This window comes from Podarcis muralis, chromosome 4, assembly GCF_964188315.1.
Source record: "Podarcis muralis chromosome 4, rPodMur119.hap1.1, whole genome shotgun sequence".
Classification (NCBI taxonomy): domain Eukaryota; kingdom Metazoa; phylum Chordata; class Lepidosauria; order Squamata; family Lacertidae; genus Podarcis; species Podarcis muralis.
In genome coordinates this window covers 86,354,748-86,372,566 of record NC_135658.1, presented here as the reverse complement: position 1 = coordinate 86,372,566, position 17,819 = coordinate 86,354,748, and the positions used below count along the sequence as shown (strand labels likewise).

Below are 17,819 nucleotides of genomic sequence, written 5' to 3'. Positions count from 1 at the left end.
ACTTACAAAATAAAAACTGAAATATTTAAAAACATAAAATGCAATAATTAGAAAAATAGCTAAGAAAAAACCCCTAGTTCAGTATCATTTATTTTAATATTGTACTGAAGCCAAGCTAAACCTATTTACTGTAGTGTTTCTAAATTGCTTCATATTCTAAGATTTCTAAGGACAAACAGAAAAACGGTATCATAAAAACAAATCTAGTAATGGCAGGGTCGAATCTTATGGGTCTGGGAAAACTTGGGACAAGAAGTTATGTCTTTGTCAGATGCTTGAAGCAACTGACAGAGGACACTTCAGGTGCGGTGGAGGGATGCAGAACATAGGAGCAAGAGCAGAAAATTCCAATTTTCCGATTACTGCTTGAATGGGAAACCTGCAGCCTTCCGGATGTTGCCGAACTATGAATTCCACCATCCCTGGCCAAACCACGCTGGCACGGTTTGATGACAGTTGGAGTTCAGCAGCATCCACAGCCCCCATGGATTCTCTCCTTGCTGTGGGGTGTGGTATGAGTACAGGACTTTACAGAGGAAGGCAGTCCTTTAGGTAAATAACTTACAGAAGCCCTGTCCTACTGGAACAAGACCATAAAAATGACCTGGCCGCCAGCATAGTTCTCTCTGTAATATGTCTGCAGTCATGTACTCAACTCAACAACCTGGCTGTGTTGCAGTGTTCTGTACTGGCTACGGCTTGTGGAGCTGTCTCTTGAAAGGCACATTAAGGTAGTCCAATTTGAGATTACCAACACATACGTCAGGCGGCTACGCTATCCTTGCTGAGGAAAAGGCACAGTTGGTGAACCAAATTAAGCCGATAATAGGCATGCCTTGCCATCGATGTTACCCAGATCTCCCTTGGCAAAGATGGATCACAGAGCACACCCCGCCCCCAAATGACACATCTGGTCTGTCAGAAGGAGTGCGGTCCCATACAGACCTGGGAACCGCTCACCAACCAAGTCTCCCTCTTACCAAAGTATAGGCCAGGCTTCCCCAACCTCGGCCCTCCAGATGTTCTGAGACTACAATTCCCATCATCCCTGACCACTGATCCTGCTAGTTAGGGTTCATGGGAGTTGTAGGCCAAAAACACCAGGAGGGTCGAGGTTGAGGAAGCCTGGTATAGGCCCATGAATGGCTTCTCTATTCTCACCATTCCTCAGCGCTTCGTCTCTCCCAAGCTAATGGGTTAGGCCCACATTCCTTCCTGGTTGTTCCTTCGTCTCTCTCTCAAGAGTCAACCAAAACAAGCAGCAAAGGGTGGCGGCCTCATGGAACCACATAATTTTACGAAAAAGTTGCGCTCTAAAATTACTTAGCCGCTTAAGTCAGAGAGCCCCTTCACATTTCAAGTTGTTAGGGTGCAGTGTAACATGTACGACAAAGACACCGGTTAAAAATGCACACACACAGGAGGCAGCAGTAACTGGCTGCTCCCCCAAAATGTACATTTATGGGGAACACTAAAATGTCAACGGGCCAACAGTTTATGTATGGATATTTAACACAACACCCTAAAGTGTGAAACACCTGTGTGCTTTCTAGTTAACTCAAGAGAAAAGTTCAGGTGTGTGTCTTTATTACCTAAGTCTTGCTACAAAAATTAAGATTTTAGATTCTGTTGAGTTTATGTGTCTCAACGAGGAGCCATAGTTTACTGAGGGACTGCAGAAAGGTCTAAGTTGGTTCCCCAACTTCTGTATTGAAAAGGAAATCAGTTCCGGGAAAATTATTTCTGCTGTAGAGACAGACGCAATGAAACTCCACCAAAGCCCAATGTTTAACCTGCTCCCTATGGTTACTGAGCCTTGGGCTTCAAGTCTTAACTTCTGGCTTCCACTCCTCAGTAAATAAAGTAGGTGGTCAGAAGGTATCCAGTTAGTATTTTAGCGTTAGATCAAAACGGACAGAACTACAGCTAAGACACTTCAGTAACTTCCAAGGATTCTTGTCATTGTTTTCCTGTTGTCTTAGTGGCACTTTGGGAAGTTTGAAGATTCTTTTTGTTAACTTTGTCATGAAAGAAGCTGGAGAACCCATAATTCTACTGCATTCCTGGATATATTTTATTTTGAAGATGCATATAGAACATTATTGAGCATTATTTAAAATGAAACATAGACAGACCTATCTAAATGTTTTCTGATTTCCACCCTCAACTGTTCACATACATTTTAGTAGTTAGGGACTCTCTCTAAATTCCCACTAAATAATATGAACTTAAATCTCATTGATTCTAGCTACGCTATTGAGATATTCAACATGTGCTCATGTAATTGTCCAATGTAAGACAATAGTTCATCCGCAAGTGTGTAATGAATATTCTAAATCAAAAGCTTTGCTGCTATCAGACAGCAGAGGGTGCTAACATCCTAAAAAATACAACTTCAGTTGAGGTACCATAGTTTTGTTGCTCATACCATTGCAATGTTAAGCAGCATTATGGCGTCCCTACATTAAAGGGATATTTATTCATCATCTTTTTTTTTTTCTTTTTACTTGCTAGTATGTACTATGTAATAGTGAAAATTATACCTATATTGACTATATGGAAAGACATTATAACAAACGTATATTTGCTTTGCATTCTGCCTGGCAATGTTTGGTAGCTGCAGCATAAACAAGTATTTGACAGAAATAGCCTAAACACATCTTCGTTGGTATTTTAGAAGTACCAAACAATCATTTGGAAGCGTAAAGGTGCTACGTAGTAACACCTCACAGAAACTCAATGAACCGAAAGCAAGTGTTGCATTTTATTTCCTTTCATCCTTCCTACTGGATACATTTCCCACTCCAACTCCAACCCCACCCCAAATATTGGAAATTGCAACAATATCCAATCCAAAGGCAGAAACCTTGTTCGCAGCAAGATACACTCTAAAACAGGGGAGGCTCAATTGCCCACAGAAATGATACTAGTTTGAATGACCATGATCAATGCTCCCCAAACTGATGTTATCCAGTTGTTTTAGACTAGAACTCCCATCAATCACAGCCAGTATGGTCAATAGTCAGGGATGATGGGAGCTGTGGTACAAGGCACACAGTGAAGGCTCTTCTAGAGCAAGGATGACCAGCTTACCAGGTATTTCTGGTTATTTCCCTCATGTTTTCAAATTTATTTCCACTACTATAGCAAATGAAAGGATATTTTCATAACAGCACAATCTTATGCATGCTTACGATTAAACGTAAGACCCAGTGTGCTCCGTAGTCCTTATATCTATTTAAGTCTTTATAGAAAACTAATGAGAATCTTCATACAGAATTGTGAGATTTGAATCGCGGCAAGTTCATCAAGCAAAGGCATTGAGAAAGGCATTTGTTTCTGCTTGGCAGGAAGAAAACTCATTGCAAAATCTAAACTTCATAGAACTGTTTCATACCTCTGGTGGGCTCAGGAATATTTCATCAAACAGACTCCTAGACTCCCTAAATTGGCCGTGCTAAGCATGTAAAGAAAATAAGACAGAAGAACTAAAGGAATGTTAAGCCAGTCAGTACAAGTCAAACATTCAAGCAATGTTTCTAGCAAACTAAATTATAATTTAAATGTAATGTAATATAAAAGGAATTGAAAATAGCTCACAGAGAGAGATCCAGTAATTCAAATACTGACAGTGCTCTTCTATACATTTGTATTCAGAAGCAAGCCCCACTGTACAATGGGACTTACTTCTGAAGCATAGAATTTTAGCATGGAAATAGATCATTGCTATTTGGTCCAATTAGAAATGAAAAACTCACGAGGAAACAGTCACACAAAAAGGTGCTTTACTACACAGTATGCAACAGCTTTTACAAATGGGCAACTGAGGTCAAAATACAGGCTAAAACAGCTTTCTGTGGTCTTAACATTTATCTGAGATAGCATATCACATTGTTACTGTGATGGCAAACCCCTGTATTTGAGCAAATACTTTCTTATCCGATTTATAAGATTTGAGAGTAGTTAAAAAGGGCAGGAAGTTTCCAATGCTACCCCCATTTAAGTGTAAGAGTGAGTTTGTTTAAGTAAGCAAATGTCTTTTCATTAAGATGAATACAATATGTTGCATTCAATGTAGAGCTAACCAAAGCATTCCATCACTGCAAGGATTTCTCCTTGCTCCTGCACCCCCTAAATCAATTTTGGGGATTCCTCCAACCCAGTTTAGCAGATTTGGGGTGGTACAAGGAGCATGTAAGGAGGTGGGGAAAGGAAATCCCCTTGTAACAGCACTAATTGTACCAGCACAGCTATTTAGCTGAATACCACCTACAGCCCAGTACAATGACATCAGAGATGGAAAAACATTTCAAATATTTATGCAGTAGTTTTATATTTATATATAATACCAGACTTGAACAAGAATGAGAATAAAAACCTGCAAAAATTCCTATGTGCCAGCAAAATTATTAAGCATGTGCATGCAGCCAGATACCTGCAGTTTTGTACTGTGACATATACTTACTCTCTAAGCATTGTAACTGGTGACCCTTCAGATTAAATGCAGCTTAACCACTGCATATGGTGGCCCACCAAGAATTCAGTGGAGCTACTATTGTTGCCTTTCTAGGTCTACGAAGTAGAAAGGACTACTGTGCTCTTGTAGCTGGCGGACTGTGCATGGTTTGATTAGTTATGAACTGAGTTCATGAATATTAAGCATGAAATAAAGCGTGAAGTAGTCAACGGGTCCTTTTTTTCTTTCTTTTACTCCATAAAGTGCTACAGAAACATTCTCTATTCTTAAGATGCTTTGTACAAATAATCAAAACAACCCCCTCTTAATTTAGCTAGCTAATATATCCTTTAACAAGCTAAGCGAGTGTCAGTGACGTTTGCTTCGGAAATTGATTTTTATCCAATATATAGCGAAGCCAATCCGAAGTTACGCATTTCAAAAATGCATGGTTTCATGCTGCCCAGATTGCTCACTCACTCTTTGAGCTGCTGCTGCTTCTGCTGCAACAGCTGCCATTGCTGCAGCTTTGGCCTTCTCCGCTTCATCATAAGTGGGAAGAGAGGTAGCTACACTGTATGGAGGTGGCACAGGGTAAAAGTCATTAGGCGATTCCATTTCTGTTAAAAAAACACAGAGACACAAACATCAACTCATGTTTTAGAGGCTAAATAATCATTAGTCAGAACTACAAGTCTATAAAGCCTTTAAGAATGCTGTATTGTTTCTTATAGCTAGAAATACTGAGGGTGGTTTTATATATTTATCAAAACAATTGATTCCTCATATCTCTGTCCTGTTAGGATTGTGGTCCAAGTTTAATCAAATAAGACATGCTAGCCTTAGCATACATAGACAGAAAGGCATCCAAGACAAATCCATATCACAAAGAACATTAATTTAATCTGGTTATTTGCTCTATTAAGCACAAAGTCATTTGGGGTCCTGTACAAAAAGAAAAGAGCAGATCGTATTTTATAAAGGGCAGCAGAAGGAAGCATGAAGAGATGATGGCACCATATGCTTCTGAAAAGATTATTCAAGCTATATTTACTGCTCCAGCATAGCTAAAAATATCTGAGGTTATATAAATGAAAGGAAATACCTGCTGTTGCAGCTGCTTCTGCAGCAATACTACAGTAAGGTGGAGGTGAAGTATCTTCTTCAGGTAAAGATGCCTCCATTTGAGAGGCTGGTGCAGTTTCTGTAGAGGTGGAAGGTTGTTCAGCCACTGATGATTCTGGATGATCATCTTCATTGTGAAGCTTTTAAGAAAAACAAATACATTCAGGGAACTGTTTCATCTACTCCAATGCAATTTATTAAGTAATGACTGAAGAGAAACCAGAAACAAGAGTAACTCCTAATCTGGACTTAACCATACTACAGTGGTACCTCTAGTTACGAACTCAATTCGTTCCGGAGGTCTGTTCTTAACCTGAAACTGTTCTTAACTAGTGACGTGCTTTAGCCAATGGGGCCTCTTGCTGCCACTGCACCGCCAGCACACGATTTCCGTTCTCATCCTGGGGCAAAGTTTTCAACTCGAGGTAACTCTTCCAGGTTAGCGGAGTTTGAAACCTGAAGCATTTGTAACCTGAGGCGTTTGTAAGTCGAGGTACCACTGTACTCACCTCCCGCCTCTCCCAAAAGGCAGCAAGTACGTAAAATGTTTTTTCCCCAAAAAAACATGTACTACTTACAAGTATTTGCCCGTGATAAAAGGCTGAATGGTACTGTAGTGTTTCACCATCACCCTATTGTGTGTGTTGGGGGAAGGGGTGTATTTGAGAGTTTTCCTAAAAGAACATAAGGATCAGCTAGACCCAGACAAAGTAAATGAGTGAGAATATATGAAACCATTTCATGATATGTAGATAACAATGTGCTATTTCAGAATATCACAGAACATTGCCTAAACTGTCAACTGCCCTCTTCCTGACAGATAATTGGGAGCGAAGTCCAACTCATTGCACCTTTGATGTATTGCGACTTATTATGTAGCTTGTACTAGGCAATCTTCTAACAACCCTTGATGTTAGGCCCTATAATGTGTAATTATGGTTGATTCAAATACTAGTCCAGAGTGTGAAGCAAGAGTTTCCTATGAACAACAATAACATTTCAGATTTGCCTGAAAATCCTCCAATTATTTCACTATGTCTACAAAGTCCTAGTTTCAGAATATGAAGCCAGAACAAGCCATGATAGTAGAAAATAAGGGTTATGCAAACCACTTGTAGCTGCCCAGATTTAAATATATATATATATATATTCAGAAATTGTTGAGATGCAGCCATTTACCATTTCCTCAAGAAGTGTAAATTCTTGTCATCAAATTGGCGCTTGTTCTTTTTCTGAATTCTTGTTATACAGCTCATTCTGTTTGCCAGGTTTGTGATTCATCTGCATTTACATTATGATTCATCTAGGTACGTTCAAGAGGCTAGTTATAGTTTGCACTTACGTGATATGAACTAAAGAGATAAAAAGAACTGTACTATAACTTGTTCATTATCAGCAGCTACACTGCTCGCATTGTGCGAGTCAGAAGTAATTCTACTAACAACTAACATCAGATCACATTGGCTGTTTTAAAGTCCTCCTCTTGAGCAAGAGTTGAAAAATTCCACCACTCAATCTACAACCAACAAGGTTATATAACAGCACTCAAAAAGCATTATCCTGTAAGTGAAAGCATTGCGAGACACCTTCCAATTCCTCAAGCCTTTCCCGATGTCCCTTGACGAAAAGGGACCTTATACCAAAATTTAAAAGCTCTGTGAAATCTAACAAACATCCCTGATTTCACAGTTTTGTGAAGGGGTGTTTGTGTACAACAGGGCTGTACAGCCAATGTCTCAAAGCACCCTGAGGTCATATGGCACCACTTGCCCCAACCCCAATGTTCACGTTCAATGAAGATGTCTTCTACAAAGAAAAGCATATACATACAGACGTATTTACACAAGTTTTACTTTGCAGACATCTAGGCCTAATGCTTAGACATCCAGAGCACTTACATTTCACAACCCTAGATTCACGTCCAGATGAACGTCCTCACATTCTTCACAGCATGTGACTTTACACCATGCACACATGAAAGTGTATAGTATTTCACAATACTGCAGCTTCTCACACACAGTTTAGCTCTGTGGTGTCTGTTCTTTTTAGGTGTTTTATTTCAACCACCATACTTTACTTTCTGCTTTGGACATTTGGAGATCAACATGTTGACGTTATGCCTTTTGGGGTTGCACAGAGTGTTAATTGCAAAGACAGATACTAAGAAATGCACTGGATTCTTAGTGACCCCAGATATTCTGTTTCATGAAACCCAAATTCCTGTGCCATGAAATGCACAATTGTTTGAAAAATAAAATTCTGTTCTGAACTTTTTAAAAATGCACTTTTGTAACTTTGGGGCGGGGGGTTGTAATATATATGCAAATTGTGGGAAGATCTGAACTGTTACCAGATCTACTCATGTTTCTATGCAAGAAACAATTGTGCACCACAGATTTCATTGCAACAAGCATGATTACTCTGCAAATACCAACACTGCTTTGCTCTGACACAGAGGCTAATCTTATTAAGGGCAGGGCTGGGCTTGAGGCACAGCATTAAAGAACACAGGTAGCAAGTTATCCTTTGTCATCACAATATAATTTCTGGCCTCCTGCCAGAAAGGAAGCAAAAGACAGGTTTCTTGCCAATTGGACCATGCTCTTAGTACACAACTTTTTCTACTTCAAGGAATATTATCTTCATTAATATTTATTAAACTTGCACCCTACCCTTCCTTCCAGGGCAGCAAACATCAAAATGTTAAGACAATTTAAAACCTCTATAAGCCATCTAAGAACATAAGCACTTTTTCAATAACTGTAAAGTAACTCCCAATAATCTCATCACTGCGAGTTGGTACTTGCTGCGAGGGTTGCCTCAGTTATTTTAACTAACCAGTTAAGTATGTAGTTACATGATTCCTTATGTGTATCGTTTATAGACAAGGAACTTCCCTGTACAGCACAGCTAATATAGGGAGAATATTTGTCAGTATCTACCAATGCTTAGCTTGAGCCACTCTCCGCTTGGAAAATATTAGGCTGGGGTGATACTTAGTTTCAGCTACTGTAACTTCCTCCTGTTTCTTACAACAGAGCCACACTCATTACTCACAGACAAGCCAAAACAAACATATTATAGGGCATGTGCAAAGCTCCAGCTGAATTGAGCATCTGGGGAATGGAACCAGATTTGGGGGAAGCTGATAAAAAATATGTAGGAAGCCCACCGCAGAGTCAAATTTCTCCCACTGAACAAAATCTTGCTGCTTGTATAGAGCAAGCTTTGAATGTTTAGCCTGGAAAAAGAGGGCACTGAGAGGAGATATGATATCCATCTTCAAATATCAAAAAGCTGTCACATGAAAGAGGAAGTAAGCTTGTTTTCTCCTGCTCTGGAAGGTAGGCTCTAAACCAATGGATTCCAGTTACAAGAAAGAAGATTCCAACTAAGCATCAGGAAAAACTTTCTGACCGAAAGAGCTGTTCGACCGTGGAAAGGATTCCCTCAGAAGGTGATGGATCCTCCTTCCTTGGAGGTTTTTAAGCAGATGTTTTAGTTGTGATTCCTGCATTGCAGGGAGATGGACTAGATGACCGCTGGGGGTGCCATGAAACTTTATGGTACCATGATTCTACTAAATAAGAGCAGGCTGTGTTGGTGAACTGCAGGAAAGAGTAGATTTTCCCAGCTCCACTTTATTGCTTCTTGGGTTATTCCTTGAGTTGTACTATTTAGTAATAAGGAAGAATAATTTCCAGAATTCTGGTAGACAAAGAAAGCACTTCTGAAGAAGAAGAAGAGGAGGAGGAGGAAGATGAGGAGTTTGGACTTGATATCCCACCTTTCACTCCCCTTAAGGAGTCTCAAAGCGGCTAACAATCTCCTTTCCCTTCCTCCCCCACAACAAACACTGTGAGGTGAGTGAGGCTGAGAGACTTCAGAGAAGTGTAACTAGCCCAAGGTCACCACCCAGCAGCTGCATGTGGAGGAGCAGGGAAGCGAACCCGGTTCACCAGATTACAAGACTACCACTCTTAACCACTACACCATGCTGGTTTATTGCTTTGGCCAACATTAAACTTTTTTTTAACCATCCCTGCTCCCTTGAACAGAAAGACTGTGAATTCACTGACGGGGGGGGGGGGGGGAGCAACAGAAGACCAGCACTGCCCTCTGAACTACATACTTCTAAAGGAAGCAGGGAAGCAAGATGAAAATCTTAGCCCGGCAGTTTGAATTACATTTATGTTTCACAGATGGAAACATTGACAACAATAATGATAAGCAATCTTACATTTTTGAGTGATGTGCCTATTCCCCCCCACGCCCACGCCCACCTCTGTGATATTTGATCTGGCCACAAATGAAAGAAAAGCTGCAGTCCTATTCACTCTTATCTGGGAGCAAGTTTCACTGAACTCAGAAGACTTACTTCTCATCAGACTTGGATAATATTGCATTGGAAGTGATACTCGTATGCGTGTGACGGAATGCAGATGGGAGTGACAAACAAGGTAGCAGCTTTCAAACCATCTACTTTCTCAGCAGAAAGAAAGAATAATCTGCAACACTTGTGTGTTGCAGAGAATTCTGCAGTGTTCTAGGATTTATGAGGGGAGGGATGACAGCTCCCCCTTGGAATCCTAGCTAACTTCTGTTGGACTTATTAGTGCCTGCTGGAATTCCTGCAAGAATGCCCATCTAAGGGGGACTGAGCAATTTATCTTTGCTGAAAAACTTTACGTACAGATTAAGTTATGCCCAAGTCTTGCTTTGTAAAACCAACACTGGGGGAGCATAAGAATTCTAGTAAAAAAAAGGCACAAATGATGAAAACTGAAGTCAGCCCTGTTCAAGGGCACAAATGAAGGAAGGGCCCTGGGCCAATCTTGATAGGCACCATGTGAACTGAGAGTGAATCTCACTATCTCTATTGCTGCAAACTGAAGGAAAAGATCAGTAGCGCTGCAGAAGCTGCCTTACTGAGAAGCTTGTCCACCTTTACAAAACCCTGAACAGCCTTCCAAGGAATCACTGGAACAGAGTTCAAACACTATTGCGACAGACACATTGAATGATTGTTACTATAAGCTTCAAAAACTGGGAAAGTTGCCAGTTGCTGCTGAATATTGGTGACCCCCTTCACTTGTGGTTTCCTATATTCAGAATAACAACAAAAATCGGTTAAAAAAAAACCCTGTAAATTTCCCCCATTCACAGTAATAGACAGAAATACATTATTGATTCCAAGTGTAGCACAAGCCCCTTTCACTAACTCAAGCCTATCGCATTCAGATATACAACCTACAGATTTTCTTGGCTGTGGTTCAAAATTTCACAATGAGGTTGATCATATCATATAACATGGACGGAATTATGTCAAAAGTGAGACAGCAGATATCTACTGAATTTTCACTAGTTAGAAGTGAGTTCTGTTCTGAAGCTTGGTGAAGGCTCGGAGGCCACATATGGCCCACTAGGACTCCCAATTTGTCCCTCAGGACTCAAACCAGGCCACACCCCTTCCCCCAGTCCTGCTCCATGCTTTCCTTGACTGCTTTTACCTGGCTGGAATTTGCTCTGTGATAACGCCCCTTGCTTTCCTGGATTTAGGTGTGTGCGAGAGAGAGGGAGACAGATAGAAACATCTGACTTATGCAGCTTACTGTACAAAGGTAGAAGTGTAGAGTTGGAAGGGACCCTGAGAGTCATACAGTCGAACCCCCTGCCATGCAGGAATCCTGCCCACAGCCACACCTGGTTAGGCTCAAACCATCAACTTTCTGCTTAACAGCCAGACACACTGACCCATGGCGCCATTGGTAAGAGTCACATATCTTGCTCCACCCACTTTTGCCATGGTCCCTACCCACGTTTTGACTCTGGCCACTCCCACCACTGCCATAGTGTCTCTCCATGCCAATGCCTACAAGGCAGTGAAGCCCTTGAGCTGAAAAAACGTTCTCCCCCCTGCTCTTCTCCCTCTTTTGTTATGTAATAGAAGTAAAGGGAGAAATAGGACATGGTATGCTGCATTTCCTTCCTGTTTTCTAAATAGTTGATCAGCCAGGTTGCTTACAAGGTCCATATAGATTTCAGATGCAGCAGTTGCCTCACTTCCTCAATGCATTTATGAGCAACTGTGATACAAGGAACTTGCTTGAAGTGGAGAAATTGTTAGAATGAAGACACCTCAGGAAGTTATTCATACAAAAATAAGCAAACCTTGCAAAACACTCCTGTATAGAAAGAGCTATGCCGTCATAGTTATAATCTATTGATGGCTACCATACTCTGCCTCCTGTTATAAGAATTCTAAGGTCTCAAATATAGAATAAATATTAATAAATGCTCACATATCTAAATATATAAACCATGTGTCTGAAATAGTACAGGAGAACAATCCTGGTGCCCATTTTGACTCTCTCAATGACCTCAAATATTCCTCTGCAGTAAGGGAGGCAAATGGGGAAAGCCTTCCCATTGTATTTTCACTTACAAATCATATGATGTATGTATGATGATTTTGGGGTGGTCTTTGGCTAAGGGGGTTGGGCAATGTCAAATGTCTTTAAAGGTTCCTGCACACTTTTGTCTCCCTCCTTGGAACAGAAAAATAAGTATCTGCCTTGCTTTCCACTGGATCTAGTCTCCATCCATTTTTCTGTGACCGATCATGGACTTAGGGGACTCAAGAGTCCCATGGGGAACTTGGCAGCAAAAGCCAAACCCCAATTTTTACATCACTCCACAGTCGAGGCAGCAACACTTCCAAGTACCACAAGAAACCACAGGAGGGGGGAGAGTGCTCTTGTGCTTGAAATCCTGCTTGCTAGTTTCTCACAGGAATCTGGTTGGCCACAGTGAGAACAGGATGCTGGCCTAGATGTGCCAATGGACTGATCCAGCAGGTCTTTATGTTCTTATATAGAATGCTAATTAATGCTCAATCAGTTACCCTTACAGCATTCCTGTAAACTAGGTCAGTAAAATTAATATACTGAAGTCAAGGAATTGAAGTGGAGAAACATTTGGCCTAGGTCAGAGATTTCAACCAGCGACTGTGTAGAAAGCCATCTTGTGAAATACTAATTGGTCATATTCATAATGCACACAAATACTAAAAGCTGATATACATAACAGAAGGAGGAGCAAACAGATATACATGACAGAAGGAGGAGCAACAGAAGGAGGAGCAAACCCAGCATGAATTTTCAGTTTTCCCTATACAGCATAGTAAGAGCTGGGTGGTTTTGATTTTTAAAGAGAAATGTAATACAAAGGAGGAGTATCTGGAGCTGACTGTAACAGCAGTGCAATTAGTTAAGGGTGGGAGGGGTGAAGGGAGCAAGGGGAAGAACTAAGGGTTTAAGTGGCCAGTGACAAAATACTTCAAATGGTACATCAATTTTCAGACGTACCCCTTGCTACCTGCCTCCCGCATACGCATATGGTGTGGGCAGGCTTTCAGTTGTCAAAAAGTCAAGACATCTAGTGAACCTTCCCTTGCCACTTTCCATTTCTTAAGCTAATGTTTCTGGGGAGAGAAGATTAAACTTTAAACATTGTCATAGGCCTGGAATGGAGAACCTATGGCTCTCCAGCAGAATTAGGATTCCACCTCCCATCAGTTTCATGGCTAATGGGGAGTTACAGTCAATGGGTGGCCACCAATTTACCATCCCAATATATAGGCCAAATATGGGAAGTGACTTGATTCAATCTGTATAGTCAGCTTCTGCTTGGGGGTGGAGGGGAATAGTTATTTCTGAGCTTGATTTTCTGGAGAAAGGGTAAGTACAGATCTGCAGCAGTTTCCTCACTCAAACTATGCATATCTATGTGCACCCCAAAATACTCCTTAATTTCTCTTCCCAAAATATGCATGAAAGGGTATACTTTTTTGTATATTGTGCATGAGCAATCAGATTTAAAACCACATCAGCATGTAACCTAAAATCAGAGGCATGGGGGAAGTCTTACAGTACATCATTTCATTAATGCCTATTTAAAGTTTCATTTGCAAGCCAAGGGTTATGTTTTTCTGATTTACTTGCTTTAATGACTGGAACATATCCAATTATAAGCCTATTTCTTTGTTTCTTTTTTTTTCTTTTAAATTGTTTTAACACCCTTAATTTCTACTTGCCATGAGCAATAACAAACAAGCAAAAGCAAGAAGTGCAAAGGAGTTTGCTTTAAGGGTTGCTCCATGCCAAAATCGTCCATCATGTGATAAGCCAAGGAAGGAACAAGTTAAGTGCTATGTGGTTACTTCCTTAAGTTCTGCAAGCAGACAATCCTTAAAGGCACCTATGATGTAACTACAGCTGCCTCCAGCAGAATCAAGAAACCACCTACGGTTTCCCAGCACAAACAAATGCTATTATCTGCTTACAGAAAAGGTTCAGCAGGGGTGAAAGAAACCTTCTAAGAAACATTGAGCTTTACACTCTTTCCATTCATAAAATGAGGCACAGGGTAAGAGATGCTCTTTCTAAATCTTGTATGTACAAAGATCTGCTTTTAAGCATGTTTCAATGCACATTGTTTGAAGTACACTTTGTATATAGTCACATTTCCAGGGACTGTGTGTATTCAAAGCAAAGAGAAATATAAAGAAATAGCAAAGTCCAAAGCAACTTTTTGCCAAATACTTTTGTTTATAAATTTAAATCCAGCATTCTTACTCAGCCATTCTCAAAATGGTTTGCAAACCATAATAAAATCACAATGCTGGAATACCTTTTATTCCAAAATATGAGCTCTTTTACTATATTCAAATATATTCCTTATTTCAGGGCACAAAATTTTATAGGGTGGAGCTTCAGAAAGTTGAGGCTCACTCATCCTACATATAGGAAGCTGCTTTATAGTGAGTCCTGCCACTGGTCCATCTAGCTCAGTATTCTCTACATTGATTGGCAGCAGCTCTCCAGCGTTTCGGACTGGGGACATTTCCAGCCCTGCCTGGATATGCCAAGGATTAAACCTGGGATCTTCTGCATGCAAGGCAAGTGCTCTACCACTAAGCTCCAGCCCTTTCCTACAGAGAGATGTAAGAATCCAAAAAATTGTACTAATACGGCATGTTAGTTTACAGATAAGGAGTGGTCATTAACATCTAGAATGAGGTAGGCTCTTTTTAATAGTCTACGTTTCTAGTAAAATGCTTACCCATCACTGAAAAACACCTTAATTATGTAAAAGCAGCAGCAAAGAATAGGTAACATCCAGTTTGGGGATATAGGTTTCACACCTTTTGTCCAATTTCGACCCAAGAGCATTCAAACTGACCCCAAAAAAGACATGAAGTACTGCCAAAAATTTGGGAGCATCATTGAAACAATGTAGAAAAATCTGTTAATAATGGCAAGGAACAAATCTCTTTTTTACTTTATTTTTAGTTGAGAAATGACTGGCATTTGGCATATTATAGGTACACCAACATTTTCCTCTCTCGGCTTGCTATCTGACATCAAACATCTCTATTAAGATAGTATTCCTGGTAGAAAACAATACTCCCCAACCCCACCATATTTCAGCTAAGTTCCTTCTATTTAGAGGGTAGTAGGTACCATCTTGAGGAAATAAAATTGGTGGGATTTGTTCCAAAGCCTCTGACCCTAATAAAAGTGTTAATTATGATGGCAGTCAATAACGAGTGGCTTTCACTGAAAAAAAATATTTCAGAAATAGGTAGCAAAAATATGAAATATGAAGCAACAAAATGACAAAACTACATGATCATCCTCAATGTGAAATAAAAAGCAATTAGAGGAAAATTAAAGAGAACCTGATTCCATGACAGTACGTTTTATTATGCCAGTATGTTGCCAATACATATTCCTTTCTTCGGACCACTTATCTCCATTACAAAATTCACTTTCAAATGCAATACAGAAATCCCAACAAGAATTGTGCTTGGTCGTTTCTTCATTTAATAAGAGAAACCGTGCACCTATGGACTCTTCAGTGTTACTAAGCAATATAGATCTGGGATGCCCCGGAGTGATATAGGTGTGGCATTAAGTGTAAGAGCTAGAGCTGGAAACTGCATGTTGTTTTACAGGCTTCAAGGTTTTCATGGGTAATCAGTAGATTTCTTAACTGAGGCTTTGCCCAATTCATTGGTATAGGCAGTGTTAGAAACTTTTGATATGAAAGCTAGGAGCTCAATGGCACCTTCAACCTAGATTATGGGCGCCACAACGGAATGTCTAGGCACACTTTTTTTTATAACAAGTATACAAAGCTGAAAAGGAATGAACGGCAGCTAAAATATTATGTTCATTTTTCACATGGTTTAGTCCTTCCCCTGCCCACCTCCTAAAAGGGGTCTCTTCTCCAGTCTTCAAAGAGTAGCTGGAAGTGGGGAAGCAGAAAAAGGTCACTCTGCAGTTTTAATCTGAAATCTTATGCGCAGAGCTCAGAAACTGCTCGCGCTAAGGGAATTCCCTGGCGGAAAACGCGCCTCGAACAATGGGCGTTTCGAATGCTGGGGGTGTAGGCCATTTTCATTGGCGGCCCTTCGAAAGCAGCACACACGCTTGTTAGGGGAGACTCAAAACCAGGTGCTACTGTATATTCAATGCTATTGCAGTGCACTTACCCAAACAGGAAGTGACAGCACGGAAGGCTGTCTGCGGTTGGCAAAAGAAAAGCATCATCACCTGCTTATTGAATCATAAAAGTTCCCTCTCGCTCCCTTCACCAACCGAGGGGAGGCAGGGAAAGGGCTTAAAGTAAAACTTTGGGTAGGAACTGAATTCACATGAATCAATTCACTGATGCAATCATATCCACCGAAAGGCAAGGCAGGTGATGAATTATTGTTCTGGCGCGAAGCCCTACAAACCCGTTCTCACTGTGTTGACCTCCGAAAGGAGCGTGGCAGCATTTAAGCCGCCCAGAGTGGCTGGAGAAACCCAGCCAGATGGGCAGGGTATAGATTATAAATTATTATTATTATTATTATTACAGCCCTGCAGTGGAATCAGAGGTAACATTGAACTCCACCGTAGCATAGAAAGGTCTGCTCTTGAAAGGCAAGCATGAATCACAGTCATAATAATAATAATAATACAGTGGTACCTCGGGTTAAGTACTTAATTCATTCCGGAGGTCCGTTCTTAACCTGAAACTGTTCTTAACCTGAAGCACCACTTTAGCTAATGGGGCCTCCTGCTGCCCCCGCGCCACTGGAGCACAATTTCTGTTCTTATCCTGAAGCAAAGTTCTTAACCTGAAGCACTATTTCTGGGTTAGCGGAGTCTGTAACCTGAAGCATATGTAACCTAAAACGTATGTAACCCGAGGTACCACTGTACCTTTACTATTTTTACGCCGCCCATCTGACTGGGGTCGCGCCAGCCACCCTACAAAGACACAACAATACATTGTGTACTATTTCCCATCGAGGGTGGTGTGTCATTTTGTCCTCGCTTTTTGGAACATTTCCTCTTTTCGCTCCCTATTCCCAAAGATGTTTGGCTTTGTTTTGGGGTTTTTTTCGGCGAAAGCCACGGGCCGTCGAGTGGCGACCTGCCGTTTCTAACGCGGGCTGGACTAGATGACCCTTGGCGTCCCCTCGGCGGAGGGCTTCGAAAAGCTCATCTGGGGGGCAGCCATAAGGGAAGGGGAGGAAAGGGGGGGACCGTTAAGGACGAGGAAGGAGGAGGCCTCACCCCAGGTGCGCTTTTCCTCAGTATTACAGAAAGCGGAGGCGCTTTCCGTTCGCCCCCGGAGGCCTGAGGCAATGGAGGGCTCCCCTCCTCAGCCTCGTCTCCCAAGCTGGCCAGGGGAGGCCTCGAGTTGGCCTGCGGCCTACCCTAACCCCGCCCTGCCGACGCGCTGACAGGACCCCGCGGCGCCACTCACCACTTGGTACCGGCTGGCGGGCTGCTGCTCCATCCCGGCGACGGAGGCCTCTTCGGGCCTCGACGCTCGGCTAAGTGCTTTCGCCGCAGCGTCTCTCTAGCTCTCCCTTCTCTCTCTCTTTCCCTCCGCCTTCGTCGCTCTCGGGCCGGCTCCTCCCCCTCGCGTCGAGGCCGCCCTCTCTCGGCTCGTCCCCCTCGGAGGCGCGCGCGTGACGGGAGGAGGCGTCGGAGGAGGCCTCATTTCTCTGGCGCTCGCTCCGAAGCACCGCAGTAAAGGTGGCCCGACTCCGTTTTCGCCAAACCCGCTTCTCCGAGAGGCTCCCCGAATGAAGACCGGGGGCCCCCCACCCTCACAAACGACGGGTCCGGATTTTTCCGGACCGTCCCGCCGGTTTGCGCGGACGCGTGTCCGG

At 41.9% G+C, this 17,819-nt stretch overlaps 1 protein-coding gene across 2 annotated transcripts in view; it reads right to left on the bottom strand.

Annotated features, from left to right (window-relative positions):
* Nucleotides 1-17,569, bottom strand: part of NDFIP2 (Nedd4 family interacting protein 2) — a 30,139-nt gene extending 12,570 nt beyond the window's left edge. The window contains exons 1-4 of one of the 2 annotated variants that reach the window (XM_028728277.2): nt 17,408-17,569; nt 5,562-5,721; nt 4,937-5,076; nt 3,398-3,457 (exon numbers count right to left, since the gene is read on the bottom strand). In XM_028728277.2, coding sequence (XP_028584110.2) covers nt 3,398-3,457; nt 4,937-5,076; nt 5,562-5,721; nt 17,408-17,440 — 393 coding nt within the window. In that variant the 5' untranslated portion in view covers nt 17,441-17,569. The remainder of the gene's footprint in view (nt 1-3,397; nt 3,458-4,936; nt 5,077-5,561; nt 5,722-17,407) is intronic. The other variant, XM_028728278.2, reaches the window with a different exon arrangement.
* Between the last annotated feature and the right edge of the window lie 250 nt (nt 17,570-17,819).